This window comes from Xenopus tropicalis, chromosome 1 (assembly GCF_000004195.4).
Source record: "Xenopus tropicalis strain Nigerian chromosome 1, UCB_Xtro_10.0, whole genome shotgun sequence".
In the NCBI taxonomy this organism is placed as follows: domain Eukaryota; kingdom Metazoa; phylum Chordata; class Amphibia; order Anura; family Pipidae; genus Xenopus; species Xenopus tropicalis.
The window spans coordinates 165,956,962-165,980,300 of record NC_030677.2 but is presented as its reverse complement, the minus strand read 5'-3'; the positions used below and the strand labels follow the sequence as shown (position 1 = coordinate 165,980,300).

Here is a 23,339-nt window from a genome sequence, read left to right as displayed (position 1 = left end):
CTATCTATTTGTGCAGTAAATGTAGAGAAAAAGAAGCTCCAAAGCTAGGTAATCAAAATAGACTGCTCATTAAAATTGGACAATAAAGTATCAATAAAAATTGGTCTGCTCATGAGATTTAATGTTTAGGAGAATTACCAAAATGGCACCCTTGGTACCAGAATGGGCTTTCATGCAAAAAAAAGAAATTCTGCAACGTCTGTGACAGACGCCCAAGGTTGTGGCTGCACAGTGTGGTCATTAAGCACGCTATAGCGTTTGTCTAATTTTCCATTTTTTTATAGTTTTCTACATGGAATTAAACTACCACATTATTTTTTTTAAACAGCAAATACTGTACTTTACTGTCACTGGCTAAACCACAATCTTATATTGATAAAAACTTTGGGAAATGAGCCCCTTTCTGGCTTGCAATCAGACATGCATGGCCCACTTGATGGGGATACATCTGTATCCTGTTCCTCCTGTGCTTCCTGCTGAGGAAGTGAGAAAGATTATTTGTTGAAAAAATCTCATAAATTATACAGTCTATTCTAATCCTAATATACGAACTCAAGTAATGGGAAGCAATGGTCATACAGCGTCCGTTATAATCTATACCAGGGGTCCCCAACCCTTGGAAAATGGCACCTGTTTTGTACATTATTTCCTACAAGCTCACTGTATTCCCAGCAGTTATAGACTTTTCCTGAGCTCTCAGCATACTCTGCCTGTTATGGAGGACATGCAATTAAGCAGAGGTTGATGTTGGCTGGCTAAGAATACAAGAAACTGCCCTTCCAAACAAACTGGAAGCCCATGGGTTTCACACCCCTGTTTTCATCCAAAGGCGTGCGACAAGTTTGGAACATTTATGGCCGGGCAGCTCCTGAAAAATAAACTCTTAGTCCAATGTCTGGAAGCAGAGATGAATGACACAGGCCGCCCTTTAAACTGAAGCCAAGCCAGGATTATTTCTAAACCCATAGCCTGAGCAAAGTGGACAGCTGCAGATTTTATAAAGGGACAGACACTGTTTCACTTTGGTGTCATGGAAGTAGCAGACCAGGCAAGCATAATTTGCTTTGATTAATACTTCCCCAGTGGAAGGGATATCAGGGCTGAGTGAGCAGGCAGTGTTTCAGGACAGTGGCCTGCAGTCTGTCCCTTTGGTTTATGGAGCACTTCAAAGCGGTAAAATTGAAGGGAGGCAGATAGGGAAAGATGGGGAGGTCTCTGTCCAAAAAGAATAAAACGGCAGAATCACTCACCTCTGTCACACACACCCAGAGATTTGTTAAACACAGGATCCACAAATGCTTAGGCTAGGCATTCCCTCTGGGCCAAGGGCCAAAAGATTGGATCAACATAGCGTCACCCAGCTCAAAGTGGGCAGATCGGTAAAAGAACTGCTCGTTTGGAGACCTAACTAAACAAATGGATCTTCAAGTGTATGGCTAGCATAAGATATACTTAGCATATTATAACTATACCTACCTGGGTTAGGTATAAGTTGCTGAATAACATAGTCATGCCTTCATTTTCACTGACTATTTACAGTACTGCAGCAAAGATTTCAGGAGGGCCACCCTTAAATTATATTTTATTGAATCATGAGGTTTTGAAACTGGAGTTTTCTCTCAAATTTGCAGTCCAAAAATTGTGTGTATAAATTCAAAGGAATTAATATTAAGTAAAATATGACTTCTGTAGTCAATGTTGCCCCCACTATAAACAAACCCAAGGTTGGCCAATAGCTAGTCATCGTTCTATGCCCATGGTTCTATGCTTCTGTGTCTGGGACAGTTCTGAATATTTAGTGACTCTCTTGCAGTCTGCACTTTGAGGAACCTCATGGACGAATTTTGTGCTTTTCAGTCGGCTTCTTTATGCCACTAACGTTCCCTTTTGCCCTAGGAAAATGGATACTTGGGTAAATATTTTACTGAGAGGCATGCCTTTCTCCCATCACCACTGACACCAGTAAACCACCACTTAGTGTGCCCATAGTTCAAGTGTGCCCCTCCATGCATAGATTCCTCAAAATGCTTGAAATATAACAGCACCTTTAAGAAAAAGCTGTATTATGAGAAAAAGACCTAAGAAACAAGCATTATGGTGACAGTTTAATGCTTGCACCATAGAATGCAATTTGCCATGAAAACTTCCATGCTATTAGGTGATAAATTCTTCATTGCCCTCCAGGAAATGAAGTAGGACAGATATGTATATAAGCAGTATGTTTGAAAAGTGCTCATCCTCCATTGCCATTTGTATGTAGCCAAGACATGGGGGGAAACCAAAAGCTTGCCATGAAAGTGGTGCAGTCTGTTACCAGTTGTGAAAAAGCAATAAGAGAAAAAAGGATGGAAACTAGCGAGCATACCTGTAACACATTGGCTAAGCTGACCACTCCAATTCCCATCTGGTTGGCAGGTCCTTGTTGATGACCCAGATAGCATATATCCTCTGTTACAAGAGAATGTCACCTCTGAGCCTTTCAGGTACCCGGTCCCTTCTTTCTTCCCATTTGCCGGAGCTCCAATCCAGCCACAGGAGACCACTAACAATAAAAGAGAAGCATGTACAACTTAAAGGTCATTTTTTTTGTTCCTTAAAACGTATTTATTTTGTTTTATGTCTGAATGATTGTCTAATAGATATTATTGTAGCCAAAAGATCCTTATTAAAAGATATAGGACCAGAATGCTTGGGATATGTGGTTTTCTGGATAAGGGGTCTTTCAGTTTTTTTGGATCTCCATACCTCAAGTCTACTGCAAAATCATTTAAACATTAATTAAACCCAATAGGATTGTATTGCCTCTAATAGGAATTAATTATAATTTAATTGGTATCAAGTACAAGGTACTGTTTTATTAGTCTATGGTTGATTGTCTATGGTTCTGTAATTTAGTGTTTTTGGATAATGGGTTTCAGGGTAATGAATCCCATACCTGTACTATTATACTGTGTTGCTACAACACAATGATGTTGAAGTAAAGCTAATCTCTGATAAATGAAGAAGAAACAGGGATATATAGCCCCTATAACTTATGCAGTAATGAATCCCATATCTGTACCATTATACTGTGTTGCCACAACACAATGATGTTGAAGTAAAGCTAATCTCTGATAAATGAAGAAGAAATAAGGATATATAGCCCCTATAACTTATGCAGTAATGAATCCCATAGCAAGGGCAAGCTGATTATTTCTATATGGCACACAACAGTGCATGGTTTACACATATAATAACACATCCTTGCTGAAGTACAATCAGACTTTATCCCTTAATACTTCCTATTACCACTTGAAAGCCACCCTACGAAATGCCTAATAATGCAATAAAGTGCATTTTATCCAATTCAGCGGAATCATTTTGCACTGTGACTTTCTTGTTCTTTAAAAGCCCATCCAGGAAATACATTTTAATGTGTTCCACTTCATAGGGAGGTTTAGTTTCATATATCACTTACAATGTAGCTTTGCTTTGGTGGCCTTGTGTGCATCCCTGCTCTGCCCTACGGCTAAAGCAGAAACCTAATAAGCAGCAATGCCGTTGTGTCTTGTTTTTATTATGTTACAGTTGGAGGTCAAACATTCATGTGCCAACTGTGAGTAAATAAATGTCAGCGGATGTTCTTACGGAGGGATAAAGCCTGAAATGAATCCAGTCTTTAATGTCAAAGAACAAGCTTACTAGCACCCAGAAGATTTTTTTTAAATACACTATAATGATATAAACATAAGGCTAATGGTTTGTGTCACCTACAAGACCCTATCTGCAAAGGATTACTTTCTTATGTACCGCTTGCCAGCTGTAAACCCCCTGCCCCTGCTCTTGGCTCACCTGCCTGCAGGCTTTTCACAAAGTCCTTGTGACTGTCATGGGATAACTTGGTAGCATTCCCAATGGCGAGATCTCTTGTAGTGAGGGCGTCAAACCTGCAGAATTCATCAGAGCCACACAGCGTGTCCACTGGCTCTTTTAGTGGATCGGTAGGATCTTCTGGTACATTAAAGATTGGCACAAAGTCTTGGTCGTGTGGTTTTCCTTGATAGTTTTCTATCAAAAACTTTGAGTCATAGGTGAAGAGAGAGTTACTACTATTGGTAACTGCCCCTGGGAAAAAAATAAACAAAAAGCTATGTTGGTGAAGAGTAATATTTACAGGGACAGATGCTATATTTGACCTTGTAAAGTGCTATTAGGAGCAGACCAAACTCATTTTGGGATGTGTTCCATTATTAGAGCCAGTACTAACTGCTGCCCTTAGTGCCAGGCCTGCTTTAGGGTATCAGTGGGCCCAAGGTAAAGATCTTATTGGTGGGCCCCCTCCATCAGGACAATAAGGCAGGAGATACAGAAAAAAAGTCTTGCCTTACTGAAATAGACATGAGGTCCAGGCATGCTAGTCTGTACCAACAGTGGTAGGAAAAGATAAACTGTAATCACAAATACCAGCTTAAAAATAAATGCATTAGGTGCATTTGTTATTAGAAAGTAACTCAAATGGTTACATTGAGCTCTTCCAGCTTATTGAAACGAGGGGCCTGCCATTTTGGGGGGAGTAGTAGAAGGTGCAAGTGTCTAAAGAGGCATTTTGTTCATCAGACGCCAGGAAAGGAAAGAGTTGAGATTAGTATTTTATTAATGCACTTATCTGAGCTTTCTGGATTACATATCTGTCAAAAATTCTTGTTTAAATTAATACTGATGAAATATGGAATAAGTGTCATATATTAAATATATTTCATCTTCCTGCAGTCTAGGCTTACTTCTCTGGTGCTGGACCCCAATGCTCTTTTGATTTCCTCTGCTGTGTATCTGAATCTGTGTCAATGGCAGTGAGAAGCTCTGACTGAAGTATCTTTCTGAGACTTGTAACAGCTCCAGCCAAGATTGCAGAAGGGGCCAGTATCACTTCAAAGAAGTATTTCTAAGTGTCTTATTAATAATCAAAATGACAGGATTGTTTTAGTGCAAAATTACATTTTGTAGCCTACAGCTTCCAAAGGGAATCACAACTGTATAGTCAACATCAAATCATGGCCTATTATAGTGCTGACAAAGAGGTTGTAATCAGTGAACACATGCCCGGCTGCATCAAGTACCCTTAGGGGCTGATTTACTAACCCACGAATCCGACCCGAATTGGAAAAGTTCCGACTTGAAAACGAACATTTTGCGACTTTTTCGTATGTTTTGCGATTTTTTCGGATTCTGTGCGAATTTTTCGTTACCAATACGATTTTTGCGTAAAAACGCGAGTTTTTCGTATCCATTACGAAAGTTGCGTAAAAAGTTGCGCATTTTGCGTAGCGTTAAAACTTACGCGAAAAGTTGCGCATTTTTCGTAGCGTTAAGTTTTAACGCTACGCAAAATGCGCAACTTTTTACGCAACTTTCGTAAAGGATAGGAAAACTCGCGTTTTTACGCAAAAATCGTATTGGATCCGAAAAATTCGTAAAGAATCCGAAAAAATCGCAAAACATACGAAAAAATCGCAAAGTACCGATCATTACGAAAAAAACGCAATCGGACTCCATTCGACCCGTTCGTGGGTAAGTAAATCAGCCCCTTAGTGTGTTAGCTCTGCTAGTAAAAAGTCACTTACAGTGAGCGCCAAGCTCAAAAATCTCCTGCGGAGTAGCATTTGGGGGCAGTGTAGTACCATTCCTAAAGCTGAAGTCATCTGTGGCATTGTAGTTCATCACACCTAGGAGACCTTGGGTTTGGTTGATGAACTCCTCAGGAAGGAGCACAGTGACACCAAGGAAGCCCTCCCTTCCTCTCACTTCTGCTCCAGCGCCAGATGGGAACATCACTGTTACGTTCTCATTTGTTCCAGAAAACAAAAACACTCCTAAATATGAAATAATGAACAAAGTTATAGGGTACCAACATTTTTGTGACTAGAAACATTGCAAGGTCCATTACATTCATCAAAGGATCAGCATAAATTGGTAGCAGCTGTGTATTTACCTTGTGATTAAAAGATTAGCTATACTAGTGCTTTAGTCTATGGTTATTCAGCTACAGTACTGCATTCTTTACTTTCACTGCTCACACCCAAGGTCTAGTAATGAAGCTATAGTAATGATATAGCTGTAGTATAGATTTGAAATAGATTAGAGTAGCTAAAGGACTATGTAACCAAGAACACCAACAGCTACACCAATGATGACACTACAAAAAAGCAGCCACAAACTTTAAAAAATGATGCAGGGAATCCCAAAGTGTATTTATCAATGGGTGAAAGATAGAACTCCCATAGAAATGAATAGAACTTGGGTGAGTTTTTGTGTATTAAGTTCTAAACTCACATTTTGATAAATCTGCCCCCAAGTGTGCATTCATTTTCAGGAATTTCAAAACAAGAAAAAGATTTATTGCCCCAATGGACAAAAGTTGAGCATGTTTCCCCAGTGTTAGTAAATCTGCCCCATAGACTCCATTTAAGCAAATGGTTCTATTTTCATTTTTAATTATTTTATTTTTTGTAATAATAAAACAGAACCTTGTACTTGATGGTAACTAAACTGTGTGAATTCATAATGGTGGCAAAACAATTCCATTGGGTTTATGTAATTTGTTTAAAAAAAATATGATAACTGGTTATTTATGATGATCCAAATTACAGAAAAAAAACACTTGTAACCTGTAACCTGTATTATGCAAAATTTATACTGCACCCATTGGTTCAGAGCAATTTTTGGCAAAAATAGGTGTAGTTCTGAAAAAGCACATTTTAACAGTCAGACTGGGCCAGTGGCACAGCGGAAATATCCACGGTGAGCCCCTCATAGGCTCTGCCGATCCAGAATAGATCCTCACGTAATGACATAACCTATATACTTTCACAATATAGCCCAGTATGACCTATATACTCTATACTATACCTATACTATATACTATACCTATACTATATACTATACCTATACTATATACTATACCTATACTATATACTATACCTATACTACAGTATATGCTATACCTATACTATATGCTATACCTATACTATATACTATACCTATACTATATGCTATACCTATACTATATGCTATACCTATACTATATACTATACCTATACTATATGCTATACCTATACTATATGCTATACCTATACTATATGCTATACCTATACTATACCTATACTATATACTATACCTATACTATATGCTATACCTATACTATACCTATACTATATACTATACCAATATACTGTACTACAAAGCTGAAACATCTGATCAGATTCAATGACACCAGAATGGTTAATACCAACAGAACCTAATTAAGCAATACTTTGGTTTTATGTGATTCTTTTTAAAAACGGTGCTTTACATTAAACTCATTCCCACAATTGGAAAGATTATGTCCACGTCATTCTTTTTGCTGCGACACTTTCAGAACTCACCGTTGAGATCTATCCAGCTTCGATCAAAGTGCACCACTTCATTATTTAGAAGAACCTCTAGTTTTTCAGAAGATGCTGCTCGGCGCACCTCGATCACATCAGACTCCCCCTCCCGCATAGCAATGGAGGAAAAACCTGTTACTGGCACAGTAGATCCTTCAAGAGAAGAGTGTATTCATTAACTTTTAGTATGATGTAAAAAATGCTATTTTGAGACAATTTGCAATTATTTGTGTTTTTGAATGATTTAGCTTTCTGCTTAGCAGAGTTTGAAATTTCAGCAGCTGTCTGGTTGCTAGGGTATGAATAGAGGAGGGCCTAAATAGAAAGATAAGTAAAAAAAAGTTAAAATAACTACAAAATTGTAGCCTCGATATTTTTTTGCTGTTGGGTCAGTGACCCCCATTTAAAAGCTGGAAAGAGTCAGAAGAAGGCAAATAATTCCTAACTATATAAAAGTTGGTAAGAATAGGGTTTTCTATAACATACTAAAAGTTAACCTGAAGGCGAACCACCCCTTTAAAGGGGTTGTTCACTTTTAAATAAACTTTTAATATGATGTAGAGGGTACTATTCTGAGGCAATTTGTAATTGGTCTTCATTTTTAATTATTGGTGGTTTCCGACTTATTTGTCTTCTTGTTCAGCAACTCTCCAGTTTGGACGTTCAGCAGCTATCTGGTTGCTAGGGTCTAAATTAGCATAGCAACCAGAGAGGCTGAAAAATGAATAGAGGAGCACCTGAATAGAAAGATAAGTGGTAAAAAAATGACAATAACAAAACAATTGTAGCCTCACAGAGCATAGTTTATTGGCTGCCTGGGTCAGTGATGCCATTTGAAAGCTGAAAAAAGTCCAAAGAAAAAGGCAAATCATTAAAAACAAAAATAAAAAAATAAATGAAGACCAATTTAAAAGTTGCTAAGAACTTGCCATTCTAAACATCAAGGTGAACCAGGCCCTGATGTTATATATAATTCCATAACAATACCAAGGATAGCATCTGGACTTTCCAGGGCTCATTTGCAAATGCAAAGCACTAAAATGGACACAACTTTGCACTACACAAAGGAACATTTATGTCTGTCATTCTCCTTAGCAAGTTGCAAGATCAGTGCACTCACCCATTCTGCTACACACAGGTATTTACAAGGATGCACAGGAAACCTTAGGGCTTGTATCCATGGCCACAACTGACCAAGTGCATTTGACGCTAATGTTGTTATTGAAGCCATGTACCAAGAGCGATGCTTTTATATTTTGTTACATATTGTTACCAATTATTTACCAATGATTGTGTGTCATTTTCTTTCAGGGCTACAGCCAAAAACTACCCTTTGACACCCACCTGACATGGGAGCACTAAATGATGGAAGTGAAGCCTCAGATGTGCCCAAATGCCAGCAGGTGAGCATTGCTTACAGTATTGGTTACACCAAAATAACCAAAGTGGCAGTTGTCGCAAGCTGAACAGGAAGCCCTAGTGCCAAGCAGCAATGTATGTTACCGGCTATACGTACCATTTGACAAAAGCGCAGCCTGTGTTCTGCCCTGAATGTTGAGAGAGCTGTATGGAGATGTGACCAGAGTGTACTCTCCTCTACCCTTGAAAGTAAACTTGGCACCATCAAAGGTTAGAAAGTGGGGATCCCCAAAAGCAGAAGCTAAAGTATGGCAAAAACAAAAGAAGCCATTTTAAATATGTTTTATAAATAAAGACAGACCAATAGGCATTTTAATAAAACACATCTGATATTTTGGCTTCAGTTTTATTCTTTTTTTTTTGTATTATTATTATTATTGATATATATAGTATATAGTAAATAACGCAACTATATATTCTGTAGGGTTGTAGAACAGAAGGGTGTATACATCAAACATACTGATTATATACAAATACTATATACCAATCCTGACTGATACCCGACCTAATCTTCATATGCACAACAGATAATGTTACATACAATGTCAAATAAAACAGGGGGCTTAGACATTGATTCTGAATGTAACAGAAGACATTCTCAGACTTATATTTTAGATTTTGTAGCATTTTATACATTTTCACATCAGTCTGTAAAAATATAATATAAAAGTTAGATGACCAGGGTAACTGCTTATTTTGTTATAGTGATCTTGCCCCCCTGTATCAGTCAGTATTTGTATGTAGTTTGTATGACTGACATATACACCATTCTATGGTACAGCCCTGGGTAATACAAAGGTGCTTTATAAATACACTGATAATAAAATTAGTATAAATTGTATTACATATTCATGCACATAATATATCACAATACAATTTGTCATATTCCCACCAGATGGCACTATTGTACTATAAACAGCAATCAGTTTACACATTAATATAGCATGAGGTTAATGAATGGGCTGTAAGGCTGTTTATTCATGGATCAAATTGAAGTCAACCCAGAATATCATTTTTGCCTAATAAAAGAAAAATAAATTCTAGGCAACTTTGCAATATACATTCATTACAAATTACTAATGGTTTTTGAGTTGTTTGTATATATAACTGCTATTAGAAGCAGTGTTTGTCTGTCCTTTACTATTCTAACACAAGCCAACTGGAGGAGCAAGACCTTTGCAACATTGTTTAAAAAGAAACAACCAGAAGTTCTGCAAATGCTGCTTTCTATAGCAATTACATTTACACATAACTTTTAAAGCACTGAAACATTTTAATAACTATATATTGGAATGTTGCTTAGAATTATGTTTTCTTTTATTTGGCAAAAACTTATTTTTGGGGTTGACATGTCCCTTAAGATTTCACCATGGCATTTTGCATATGAAGGCAAACACTAGAATACAGACAACTGGCAGATCCTCCAGTGTAAAATATTATGTTATACAGCTGTGTAACCCTATTGCTCATATAATGTACAAGTACTCTCTATTTCCTGGGCTGGAGACAGCACAGAGGAGGCCCCTGGCAATGCAGGATTACTGTGCCCCCCTTGGGCATGCCCAACCTGTAGCCCTCCATGAACAACTGGAGATTTTATAATTCCCCTGATAGCCTTTCAAAAGAATATGTTAACAGAAGGAGGGGCACAAATTAGATATCCCTGATGTATATAATGAATATTTGAAATAACTGTAACATAATAGAATGTGTCCTATGTACCTTTATGCCCCTTTCATGCCCTAAAGCTGGCCCTATTAATGTAATGGTTCTATTCAGGCATAACAATAATTGCACTTAGTTAGAAAGGGGTTGCTTTAATTAATCATGGAAATGTTTAGCAGAAACTCCAAGTGGGGATTAATACACTGGTACCCATACAAATAAATTGCGTAATAACCCCTGACAATTTGTGAATTGCTAATAGTTACCCAGCCTAAAGCAGCAGAATAAAATGGATGATATGCCAATTGCTTTGCGATGGGGCTCATTTAGAATCAATGGGCAAATTTGCACCTGGGCAGTAACTTGGCAACCAATCAAATGTTTGCTTTCATTACTGAACCTGCAGCTGCCAGGGAAAAGCCAATTATTGATTGTTTGCTTTGGGATACTGCCCATGTGCTAATTTGTCCAGTGTTTATAAATGAGCCCCAATGTTGTATAGCTTTCTAGCTGCATAAAATATCTGACAGGCTCTGCATTCAACAGTAATGGTTTGTTAGAGCTAAGTAAACAGAATACTATTTCCCAAGACATTTTGGTCACTCAAATGCATGGGTAAGATTTTACATGCAAGCATTACTCTCCATTCCTAAATAGACCAGCACATATTTTCCCCCTATACCTTACATTTACGTACCGACTTTTGGTGGCTTGTAGGAGCGGCAGTCGCTGGATGGTCTGAGCTCTAGGTACTTCTGACAATTATCTGACCACAGGCAGCAGTAGTAGAAAGTTATGACATCATAGATCCAGTGAGAGAAGCCCGGTACTCTGGGGGGTTTTCTGTATGGGGGAGATCCCCAGTCATGGCCTCTGTCCGGGGTACTGCCCCCTACAGAATCACTTGTGAGGACCTGAAAGCCCCTGGAATCATAACAGCACTGTTGTCCTGCTCCATATAGGGGACTGGGGGGAGATGGAGAAAGGTAGAGCTTTAATACAAAGATATGCAGCTCATTTGTTAATATTTTATCATTGTGCATGGTAGCAGCATAAATAGCATTTACTAACAAACTAATATGTTACACACAATATTTGTTTCCAGTCCCAAAACAATGCAATATTTGTATGTAGCAGGCAGTAGAGAAATAGACCTAGAATGCCAACCTGCCCCCAAGCTATAAGAGAGGGCTCATAGCAGTCTGCAGTCCCCCTTAGTATTCTTAAATTTTGCTAAAAGCAACAGAGCTCTTGGATCATGTTTGTTGAGCTTCAGGCTACAGGAACGATACTGACCAATAATCACGCATAGTGGGCTACTGGCAGTGCTTTATTTAGTAGCCAGATGTTAACTATTTGTGGGAATCCTTGCTGGCGTTTCAACACCCTACTGCACCACCAGCCTTTCAGGCAATCATGTACCTGTTATGATCTTTCCATGCATCACTGCACAGGGTAACCTTATAAAGAACAGTAGAGAACATATGTAGCCTTTCACATCATAAACACAATGTTTATATTGTAACAACACAAAGCAGACAGTGTACATGGCCAAGTAATTACATGCCACTAATAAACAATTGTAAATGCAGCTCTACAGCAAAGTCTTACCCTTTCACCCAAGCATATACTAACATTCCAGCCTACAAGGGGGGACAGGCTGTTCTTACCGACTGCGTACCTTGTTAAATGTCTCTTTCATGGATCACTCACTTCTGTGACATTTAAGCAGAATTTAATTAAAATAACAGAGAGATGTAATTCCCAGTAAATTTCATTATGATTGGGACTCAGCTACAAACTACAAGGAGGGCTGGGCTCAGTTCCAGATAATCAGATCTATAAATGAAAGGCTCTGGTTGCAGAAGAGGTGTATATTTATATATGGGAGATATAAAGGACTTTGTTGCAAACCAAAGAACAAATGTTGCATTTTTGGTAGAGCTCCATAATAAATCCATAGGTTTGATTAACAGTTGTTTAAAATAACCTTTGCCTAAAGTCTACATGGAGGAAGCAATCTCCAGAGTGTACATGAGCGTTACCTGCCATAGATCCCTCTCACGCAATGAACAGCTCCAGGATGGTAAGTGCACACACTGCCCGACCCGATATCACATCCATAGTCTGGCTGCAAAACAAAGCCCATTGGATATTGTACCAGTTTTGTAACCAATACCGACCAATCAGCAGGTGGCATTTACAGGTCAACAGTAGGCTAAACTCATTTTATTGGTTGCCATAAGTTACTATCTCTGAAGCATATCGTAATTACTTTATATTACCCCATTGGAATACTTCTATATTAACTGATGTTCCATAGCAAATGCAGAATATTACCAATACTTGTATTGATATTAGCCTTATAAAATGATACCAGCATTGGATGTGAGGTATAGGCATGTGTATATGCATCTCTACTGTCTGCTGTGCATTTGTATAGAATAGACTTTAAGAAAACTTAAGACTAAATGTAACAATGGACTGACTGACCCAATGTATCCAACTAATCATAGTGCAGGCTAAATGGAGAGATACTGTACAACTGCTCAGCATGGGACTGGGGTGTGCGAGGCCGACCTCAGGTGCCCCCCCCCCCCAAGGAGTGCAGTGCTGCAGTTACTGTATTAGCTGGGCCCCCTGCTGTCAAAGAGTTGCAGACTTGGGAAAGGAGGACAGAAGCTCCTGTACCTGCATGTTCGTTCCCCTACATAGCTTTCCATACTGCTCCTTTTCTAACTGATGTCTAAGCAGAGATGCACAGGGTTTGAATGGAAAGTTTGAACTTCCCCTCCAGCCCATCCAATACCCATGTGGCTTTACTGGGACTTTACTTTCCTCCTTCAGTTCTGAGGTCTGTATCTCACTGACAGCAGGGGGCCCCAGCTAATCCTAGTATGTGCACCCAAAAACCCACCAGGCTCAGGACTGCCCCCCGATGGTGGCAGGACTGGGTTGGTGGGGCCCACAAGGGCTGGAACCCACCAGATTTTTTTCTGGTATTCTGCCAACCCAGTTTGACAGGAAAAATCATGGCCTGATTGGAACTAGCATAAGGGTTATTGCACACATGAGGAGATGTGAGGAAAAGGCATCTTAGCTGGTGAGCACTTTCATGTCTAGTGAAAGGGAAATGGCTGCTTTATGGCATACACACCAGTCATGTTCTGTGCTAAAACTTGGACTACCTTGCAGTTAGCCTTTAAAATAAATCAATTCAATTCCTAAAGTCACTAGTATGCTACCTGCAAGAACTGTTTCTCAGCTTGCAATTTAAAGAAGAGGAAGGAAAACCCATTTTCTCTGCTGAGGAAGGCAAGGTTGTATCGCTTATATGTCTCTGTATGTGCTGTACGGGTCCTACTTTACAGTGCTAGGGGATGTTGTACTGTATAAATAATTACCAACACTTCATATTAAAATTATATATATATAATATTTCCCTCAGTTTCCAGCTGCCCTCTAGTTCTTATTATTCTTGGTTTTTATTTTGGAATGCTCTTACTTGAGTGGGATCAGTTATTACTTTAATACGTATAAGTACGTATGCATGCTGATTACCTAACACAGTTACGTCAGGTATTTCAGACATTTTCATGCAAATACTGTTTGAAGGGAAAATATACTTTCTTTTTGACATGAGTTAATTAAGTTGGGGTTGTGCAGAAAAGGTGCATAAACACTCTGAGAGCTTCCAGAAATAAATGTACAGTAATAACTCTATTTTATGTACTTGGAAATTACGGTTTCCAGGAAATGACATTGTTTATTTGCAGTCTGGCACAGGTAAGCGGCTTTCTTTTCTTTCTGCATTTTATGTTTTCCCACAATGTATGCCAATTATTTTCAGTCCCCGGGAAAACATAAAATCATGTCCTACTGTAAATGTATATTTTTTGTACAGACATACCTGATTCCACAAATTGAAAGGATACCATGTTACCATTTCCCAACTTCTCTTAGGCTCACAGTGTAATGCAACCCCTCACCTCTATTGTGAAGTAAATGGATTCTGAAGTCTTCCATAGCGGGTAAAACATAACCCCAACTAAATGAGCTCATGCCAAAAACTGGGTTTATTGGAGACCGTTTCAGAAGGAGCACTCATGACATTATAAAGCACCTGGACTGGATTTTGATCTTGCCACACTTTGGCTTCAATGTTGCCACTGAATCTATCCAATCATCTACCCAACATACATGGAATCTGCCGGTGTCTGCTCTGGATTGTGCCAATGTGCAGGGACAATCGATAATCTCAGAGAGAAAATCAGGAAGTTTCTTATCATTTTGGTGCCAGTTAAAACACTTGTCTTGTGCCCATGCAGCAGAATCCCTGCGGAAGTCTTCTCCAAGATGCCAGGCCATGGCATGGTCCACACTCCACAGTGAATGGACATTCCTAGACAGAAGGACCCAGATTAGGAAATATGTAAGAAGATGGAAAAATGTGCATGAATAATGTAAGGTTGTAATTATATGAGTGTGAATTATTGTTGAGGTATTTGTGTATGAAAATGTAAAATTTGTTGCAATGTGGGAAATTGGCCACTAGATATAATAAGGATAGCCATGTAGTGAAGGACTCTGGCCACCAGTTAGGATGAGTTAGGGCTTGGGGAGAATTCCACCAGCATGAAAAAATCCTGTTTAGGAGAGCAAAGAGGTATTGGGGATCCCTGACGAGAGGTGTGAGTAAGAGAAGCTCTGAAAAAAAAGAATGCCAGATTGCTAGAAAGGAACAATTGGGAAAAATTGGTGTCTCAGTAAAGTGATGAAAGTGACTAGTGACTAAGAAGGAAAAAGTGTTATTCACAGAAAACTCTTATAGAGAATTGGAGGCGACCTGTATGGAATGTAATGTATAATTATACTGGTGGGCCAAAAGTTAATAAAGCAGTTGGAAATTGAAGTTACTCTTTCATTTTGAAGGTTTTGGGATTCCTTAGTAGGAGGAAGTCAACTATATATTTTATTGAACGTTTCGGTCCTTGTACCTCCTACAAATAGGAAGAATTGCTTTTACAATCAACCCTTTCACCTCCCACAGTTATTGTAAGGTCTGTTCAGCGGGCACAGAGATTCTAAAGTGGCAGTATACCCAGCTGTTCAACATAAGTGCATTGAATAGGACTTGTTCTCGAACATAACTTTTGTTTATTGTTTTAATCTGTAAAATCTGTGTTTTTTGTTATTTCTAGAAGCTGAAAAAATGAAAAAGTAATACCCCAACAGAATAGACTCCTGCCAATAGATAAATGGCTCAATAATAGCCCAAACCATAGATTCTTTGTAATTAACATTATAGATAAAAAGTATATTTTTCACATGCTTATTTATTGAATTAATGTTGAACAAGGGGTATACTGACCCTTTAAATATGAATCATTATTTATAAAAAATAAAGTTCAGGAAATGAAACATAGATATGAAAGTTTTTGTGCTTGTGAATATTAAAAGGCCAAACAGAAGGCACTCGTGTGTGTGCCGGCCAGAGGAAATAGCTCTGTAACCCCTGTTATTTCATCTTCACTTCCTGTGTTTATACAATATATTAAGTACAACTTACCACTGTCCTTCTCCGTACTGACTTGGTGTAAGCCTTAGGCTTCCAAACTCAAACGCACTATGCTCAGGTTTAGCTGGCTGAGGGCAGAAGGTGAAGGACCCATTATTGGGGAAGCCGCGAGCTAGAGAGTACAGATATTTCCAAGAGCCGCTCCAGGAGCTAGAATAAGGTTCTCCTGGTACAGTGAATAGATTTGAAAGCATAATTAGCTCACAATACCATAATCATTTAGTACTGTGTCGTAATAGTCATACAAGAAATAAATATATATGTATACGGATTAAAATTGGAGATTATGAAGCTGCAGGTTCAATCCCTATTCAAGTTCTATTGTTGTAAAAGGTCTAGAAACCTTTAATAGGCAAAATTGAATTTAATTCTGAGTGTCAAAGTCACATTTAATGACAAATGTAACTGTGCATTTAACGCTGTGGGTCACTCTATTTTATGTCAGTTGGGGTCCCAGTGTCATTTATGTGTGGGGGTCAATGCAGCATATTATACCAAGGATTACAGTGCCACTGCGTACTGGGAAACATTTTCCATTTTTATGCTTGGAGGGGAAAAAAACAGGTACAATTCTATCAGAATGCTACGTATTTATGAGCCTGCTAAGTTTAGGGCTCCCTTGCTCCACCTTCATTGCAAGGAGCAACTATCATAAATTTCAAGGTGCTTCTGATACACAAAATGGGCAGAAGTGGAACACACGTGCCCATGGGTTCTCAAATGAGCTCTATTGTTTGTAAATATGAGGAAAATAATGTGTTCCTGATCTACCAACATGTCCCAAATTCCACCTGATCTACCGTATCTACCACTAATTTGTTTTTGTACCAGGGACCATGAACACACAGTAATCAATCATGTCTCTGAATATAGATTTGCTTGCTGGTTTCCTATTTTGTCCCAATTCTATCTTTTCAGTTGGAAAATAAGGCCTGACACATGTTCTTTCACTTTCATCTTCTTCTCCAAAACTGCTGAGTTTTTGTAAAAGGTTTTGGGGTTGCAGAGATACAATAAATGTCCATTTTGGACAGATAGTTAATATTAGCTCTTGAGTTGGAGCTAATTTTGAAAAAACTATTTCGTTAACTATCATTGACCCTCTACTGGCAACTGCTGTCCATCTTTCTGCTGTGGACTTCCTTCACTGGTGTATCGTAGCAAGCCTTATATATTACCCTCTGCAAATGAAAAGGATTTTGTCTTTTTTCATGACTGGTGCTTGCAATCAACCAATAAACTTTTTAAAACTAAAAGTGTCATTTACCTAGACAGAAGCTTAAGAGCACCAAGGGTACATAAGTAAGAGAATGGGATGCACAAGGTTTGGGGCAGTATGCTGCCTCCCCCCACTTTCCGCCATTGGTTTTGAAGTGCAGAGCCTTGTAGCAATTGATCTATATTCCTGGTAGGGCTGCAATAAAACATAGCCGGTGTACTTTGCATTCCTGTATACTGGGTGCAACCTAGCCTGCATGAAGTAAAAGTCTCTTGTGCAGGGTCAGACTGGGCCACAGGCAGATATTAATGAAGACTTTGGGAGGCTGAGCCTCCCCAAATCAAAATCCAGTTAAAATCCCATCTAAAAATCACCTTTACCTGCCTGAAACAGCAATCTGTTCAGAACTTGTTAGAGCAGTGGCAGATGGGGAGATTAGTTGCCCTGCATCAAATCTTCGTTACCGCAGGCGACTAATTTACCCGCAATGCCATACCACCGGCAAGAATGTAAATCGCCGGTGGGATGGCATACATGTCGCTACGATTGCATGGCATTACAGGGAGATTAGTTGCCCGCAGTAATGAAGATTTGTCATGGGGCGACTAAACTCTCCATCTGCCACTGCCCATACAGTTCAATAAACAAAACCTGGGACACAAGGTATCTGAAGTGAGGAGCATACACTGAAAATTGCACTTATATATATATTTGTAATTTATATTTGCAGGTTGGAGAGATACATGTGGACTGTGTGCAGGTAGGGGGCATTCGGGCAAGAGGAGAATAGCTTTAAACTGAAGTGTCTCTCTCCTCCTGGTTTCATTTACTTTGTACAATGACTTCTTATTGGTGTCTGTAGCCCTTCTCTTCTTCACACTGAGAACAAGATTCTAGGAGTGGCAGTAAGGTGTGTAGTATTGTACTTCAGTTTAAGCTTGTACTAGTTAATAGATATTATGTTTTTTAGCTATTTCGTTTTTTTAGTAAATTACTTACAAAAAATAAGTAAACCTGCCCATCACTACTGCACAGCACCCCTGAGAGATTTGTGAACAACCCAAACAAAAAAATCACCCTCCACCTATGGACTGGGCCAGCGGGGGCACCAGGAAAAAACCCTGCTGTTTGTGGGGGCCACAGCGGGGGTCCCTTGGGCGGTGCGGGGCCCCTGGGGCAACCATGCTCTTGTAGTTTAAAATATCATTTATTGATCTTCAGACATCTTGTACAGCAGAAACATATCAGTAATATATATTTTATAGCTAAACAGCTTTACCTGTTTCTTCATATCCCCAGACTTCAATGTTGAGGAACTTATCTTCAAAAGTGTCTGAGTCCCATTTTACAGTCAATGTTCCATCATAATTCGGGGTTCCATAATATTGCCATTTTGTTTCATTCACCAAGGTACATTTTTCAGACTCCATAACCTTTCCAGGGTGTACTATAGGGTGTACAGGATTTCATATAAAAAAAAATACATATTAGGTGTCACAAATGCACACTAAATCAACTTTTCTAAAATGTCAATAGAAAGAAATAGTATGAAAAATATCAGGTACTACATATGAAATGCTAAACAAAAAGTATTCCGCTGGGGTACCTGGCACCCACCAGAGAATCTGGCTCCAAGGTCTCGCCACCCTGGTTAGCACCAACCCTCCCACTGCCACCACTGCATCACCCCCTTCCTCCAGATATTATAGTTGCTGCATACATTCCCTCTGCTGCACACCACCACTCACCTTCATAATAGGCCAGTATGACCACCACAGGCAGCATATTAATTCCTGATGCAAACTGCATATTACAAATTTAGTTAAATACAAACAGTAATGTCATCACTTGGAAAAAATAACTGATCATTGATAAACTGGTTTAAATAAACAGTTCAAGGTTGATATAGACTACATACACCCAGTTAAACTGAAAGCACCGTGAACTGCTGAAGACCATTTTCCACTGCCAATAATAGGAAGCACCACCAGTAGCCTGGGCTTCTCTATACTGTCATAAAGGCAATGGCAAATTGGGGTTTTGTAGCAACAAAAGTGAATGGCACTCAGAGCTGCAAGCAAGGGAACAAGCCCTTTAAATATTTATTGTGGAAGTGCAACGTTTCGGGGCAAAATAACCCCTTTATCAAGCGTTGCACTTCCACAATAAATATTTAAAGGGCTTTTTCCCTTGCTTGCAGCTCTGAGTGTTGCTACGTTGATTTTGGGAGGGTGCCGATCCCTCCAGCAGTGTGCACCGGGCGTTCAATGATTTCGGAGAACTAGGGTGTGTGGAAAGGGTCTCTGTTGTGCTACCCAAATTGGGGTTTTGCCCACCACTATCATGAAACAGAAAACAGCAGTGGTCAGTGGCAGAAAAAACAGCCCTGTCTATCTGTCCTCAGTCAAAATGCTCATGCAGGAGCAGACATCAATCCATAGGTGTTTTGTTCAAAATGGTGGCCAAGACGTCCCACGTGTTATTGTCTTAAGCAGACAGAGGAAGGTGAGAATGTAAAGTTACCTGAAAGCCATGTGCCAGAGAATGGATAGCTGTGTCCGCCATCTGCAGATACTTCTAAGGAAATCCGCCCTGTCTCTAACAGGAGTGGTGAGATACAGTGTGCATGCCCGTCTTTATCCACATACCCATCGGTAAGTATTTCACTTCTGAACCTGGGATAGCAAAGTAAAGTGTTTACAGCTAGAAACCACTGAATTTTCATGGCAGCACCCAGCAATGGGCAGCCCTAACCCCCTGGGATAGATGAGAAGTTCAAATGTTGAAATCAGCAGATACTTAGAACCTGCTTTGGGAAAACAGAGATTCCCTATATCTGCCTTTTTTTTTTACAGCAGCTTCCACCATGATTCACTTGCCATCTCAATGTGTCTTTCTGATTTTAATGGTGTAATAATGATCCAAGGTGGTATAAAAGTAAATACACAGCTTTATAAACATACATTTATTTTACACCACTTTTTACGCCATAAACTGGCATAAGTTAAATTAACTTTTACTGCATTCTGGAAGCCAAACATACCATTATATGTGAAGATAGAAAGACAGAATTTTAAAGCCAAGCCTCTATCTTCATGAGAGAAAATGTCATTTTTGTTTATACAATAAAGATAGCGGATTTGCTGCACATATTTTTACTTTCAAGTGAAAGCAGTTTTAGTTTTTAGCTCATTGATTACACAATATAATTTAATAGATCTGAAGATTCTAATTCTCTAATGGTTCATAACGAATGTAAAGTGACTATATACCTGCATATTACATCAGAACTTCTGTTGAAGGAAACATTTAAAACCATAAAATCCTGGCCACCCATTAGCAAGCCAGACTCCGGTGCGATGCGGATGCAGAAGGTGCGGTAATCTGGACAGCAGGTTCCGAGATTCTCACAGGTCACATGGCATGAACATTCCTGCAGGATCACCCCGCACTGACTGGAACAAGAATCCTTGGATCCTGGATGAATACAATGCGAGTTTGTGGGGCTGATTTACTAAATTAGGCCAACGCAGTTACCATTAGCAACCAATCTGATATTTGTTTTCATGTTTTTTACTTGTAGTAGACTAATGAATATATATTGGTTATTAGCTGCTATTTGGCACCCATGTCAGTAGATCAGAATCAGGATATATAAGCAATTAAATATAATACATTAAATTAAACAAGACAATTTTATCAGAAGGGCTTATAAGGTCCATAAATCCTTACTCTTTTTTAACAAAGGTTTTTGAACATGCAAAGAAATAAAAGTCTTCCATACCTACAAGGCACTGAGCTGCATCACCTGACCAAGTCCCATCAGGCAGACATGTTCTTAGCTTGGTTCCATTCATAATGAACCCTGCATTACATTTAAACTGGACAACTGACCCAGCCAGGTAGGTAGTGCCAATCTTTTCTCCATTTTCTGGAGGAGCTATCCAACCACAGGAGACCTCTAATAAAAAGAACAATAAAGAAAGTAAGCTTTCTGAAATTTAACAAGAGTAAATAGCACCATTGGACCATTGGTAGTACAGTACGGTGTGCATTACAAATGTTTATACACAGGTAATTTGTGCATTCACCAGCCCTTTTCTATATGGTATCCTGTCGCCATCACCTGTGAGACCAGCAGCCTTTCAAGAGTCACGGTAGACATAACACACAGGGTCGGACTGGGGGTCCAGGGCCCACCGGGGCTACCACCTCAGGGCCCCTGACATGCTCCCCTCAACCCAACGTCCTTAAGTGAAACACGTCAAGGGAGGACACCGGCGGCCAGGGGTGTGGCATCAGGTCTGGGCTGCCAGGGCCCACTGGGTTTTTTCCTGGTGTCCCGGCAGCCCAGTCCGACCCTGGGTGGAGATCAATCAGGAATGTGCTCCCTCCCATTATATAAACTATGAACAGAAACTGGGCACAAATCTCCAGGGACAACTGGGGAAACCAGTGTCAGACTGGGACCCCAGGGGCCCACCAGAAAACCTTAAACCATAGGCCCACTCTCCAAACTATTTTCCCCCCCTTTGCTCAATCAACCTCTTTATTCTTCTAGTCTTTTTTATTTACATGCTAGCATCTATCCTTACATTTATTTCTCCTCTTTCTTCCCATTTAGAAATAGGGAATGACCATGAAGTAGGCCAAATGGTCAGGAGCAGGAGGACCCACTGACCCCTGGGACCACTGGGAGTTTTCCTGGTATCCTGGTGGGCCAGTCCGACACTGGTAACACAAAAGTTACTATGGATATTTCAGCTATTCTATTCTTCCTGTATAGTATGTGAATAGATTCAACTTTCTCCATATGTATACAAAGATCTCTAACCTACTTAATAAAGTAAAAAAGGCAAAGTAAAACATATATAGTGGGTCCACAAAGTAACTGAAATTTTAGTGTAGGCCACATTCCTGTTTGTTTTATTACCTGGCTTAAGATTCTTCACCAAATTTGAATGGACGAGAAAGGATATTTTTGTGGCATTTGCAACATTGAGATCATAAGTGGCAAGGCCATCAAACCTGCAGAATTCATCATCACCACACAACTCCAAAAGAGGCTCGCTAGGATTTTCTTCAAATGAAAATGTAGGCTGGAACGTGTGGTCATGCTTGACATGAGAGTTATTTATCAGTTCCTGTGAATCATAGGTAAAGAGTGAGCTCTCGTTTGTTACTGCCCCTGAAACAAAACACAACAAATATGTTTTCAATATATAAATGCTTTAACACACAATGCCTTGCTTCTTCACAGGTCTATCAATTGGCCTTTGTTACACTGTAATTAGTCAGAAGTACCAGTGCGCAGAACAGTAAGAAGCATACACTTAGGGGCTGATTTACTAACCCACGAATCCGACCCGAATTGGAAAAGTTCCGACTTGAAAACGAACATTTTGCGACTTTTTCGTATGTTTTGCGATTTTTTCGGATTCTGTACGAATTATTCGTTACCAATACGATTTTTGCGTAAAAACGCGAGTTTTTCGTATCCATTACGAAAGTTGCGTAAAAAGTTGCGCATTTTTCGTAGCGTTAAAACTTACGCGAAAAATGCGCAACTTTTCGCGTAAGTTTTAACGCTACGAAAAATGCGCAACTTTTTACGCAACTTTCGTAATGGATAGGAAAACTCGCGTTTTTACGCAAAAATCGTACTAGTAACGAAAAATTTGTAAAGAATCCGAAAAAATCGCAAAACATACGAAAAAATCGCAAAATACCGATCATTACGAAAAAAACGCAATCGGACTCCATTCGACCCGTTCGTGGGTAAGTAAATCAGCCCCCTAGGGACAGATTTATGAAAATGTGAGATTAAAGCTCAACACCAACTTTCTATTCTTTCCTATGAACTTTTTAGAAGTGTATCTTTTTCTATGGTGAGCTCTAATCTCACGTTTTAATAAATCTGCCTCATAGTGCTTTAAATAATAATAACATTTACAATTACTTTAAAACCATATATTTTTTAGCGATTAGCCAAAACTTTATTTTTGAGTTTCCATCCCCTTTCCCTCAGTATTGTTAAACATGATTTACACATTTT

The 23,339-nt window shown here is 39.3% G+C and overlaps 1 protein-coding gene across 2 annotated transcripts in view; it reads right to left on the bottom strand.

The window, feature by feature from the left end:
* The window catches only part of susd2 (sushi domain containing 2), a 69,341-nt gene that overhangs the window by 15,662 nt on the left and 30,340 nt on the right, over nt 1-23,339 (bottom strand). Inside the window, exons 12-26 of one of the 2 annotated variants that reach the window (XM_031892856.1) lie at nt 22,218-22,472; nt 21,069-21,245; nt 20,557-20,761; nt 19,808-19,959; nt 18,564-18,731; nt 16,057-16,231; nt 14,688-14,889; nt 12,533-12,618; nt 11,185-11,453; nt 8,920-9,063; nt 7,401-7,556; nt 5,601-5,849; nt 3,832-4,104; nt 2,366-2,542; nt 1,571-1,892 (exon numbers count right to left, since the gene is read on the bottom strand). In XM_031892856.1, coding sequence (XP_031748716.1) covers nt 1,867-1,892; nt 2,366-2,542; nt 3,832-4,104; nt 5,601-5,849; nt 7,401-7,556; nt 8,920-9,063; nt 11,185-11,453; nt 12,533-12,618; nt 14,688-14,889; nt 16,057-16,231; nt 18,564-18,731; nt 19,808-19,959; nt 20,557-20,761; nt 21,069-21,245; nt 22,218-22,472 — 2,714 coding nt within the window. In that variant the 3' untranslated portion in view covers nt 1,571-1,866. Of the gene's footprint in view, nt 1-1,570; nt 1,893-2,365; nt 2,543-3,831; nt 4,105-5,600; nt 5,850-7,400; nt 7,557-8,919; nt 9,064-11,184; nt 11,454-12,532; nt 12,619-14,687; nt 14,890-16,056; nt 16,232-18,563; nt 18,732-19,807; nt 19,960-20,556; nt 20,762-21,068; nt 21,246-22,217; nt 22,473-23,339 lie in introns of those variants that run through there. The other variant, XM_031892850.1, reaches the window with a different exon arrangement.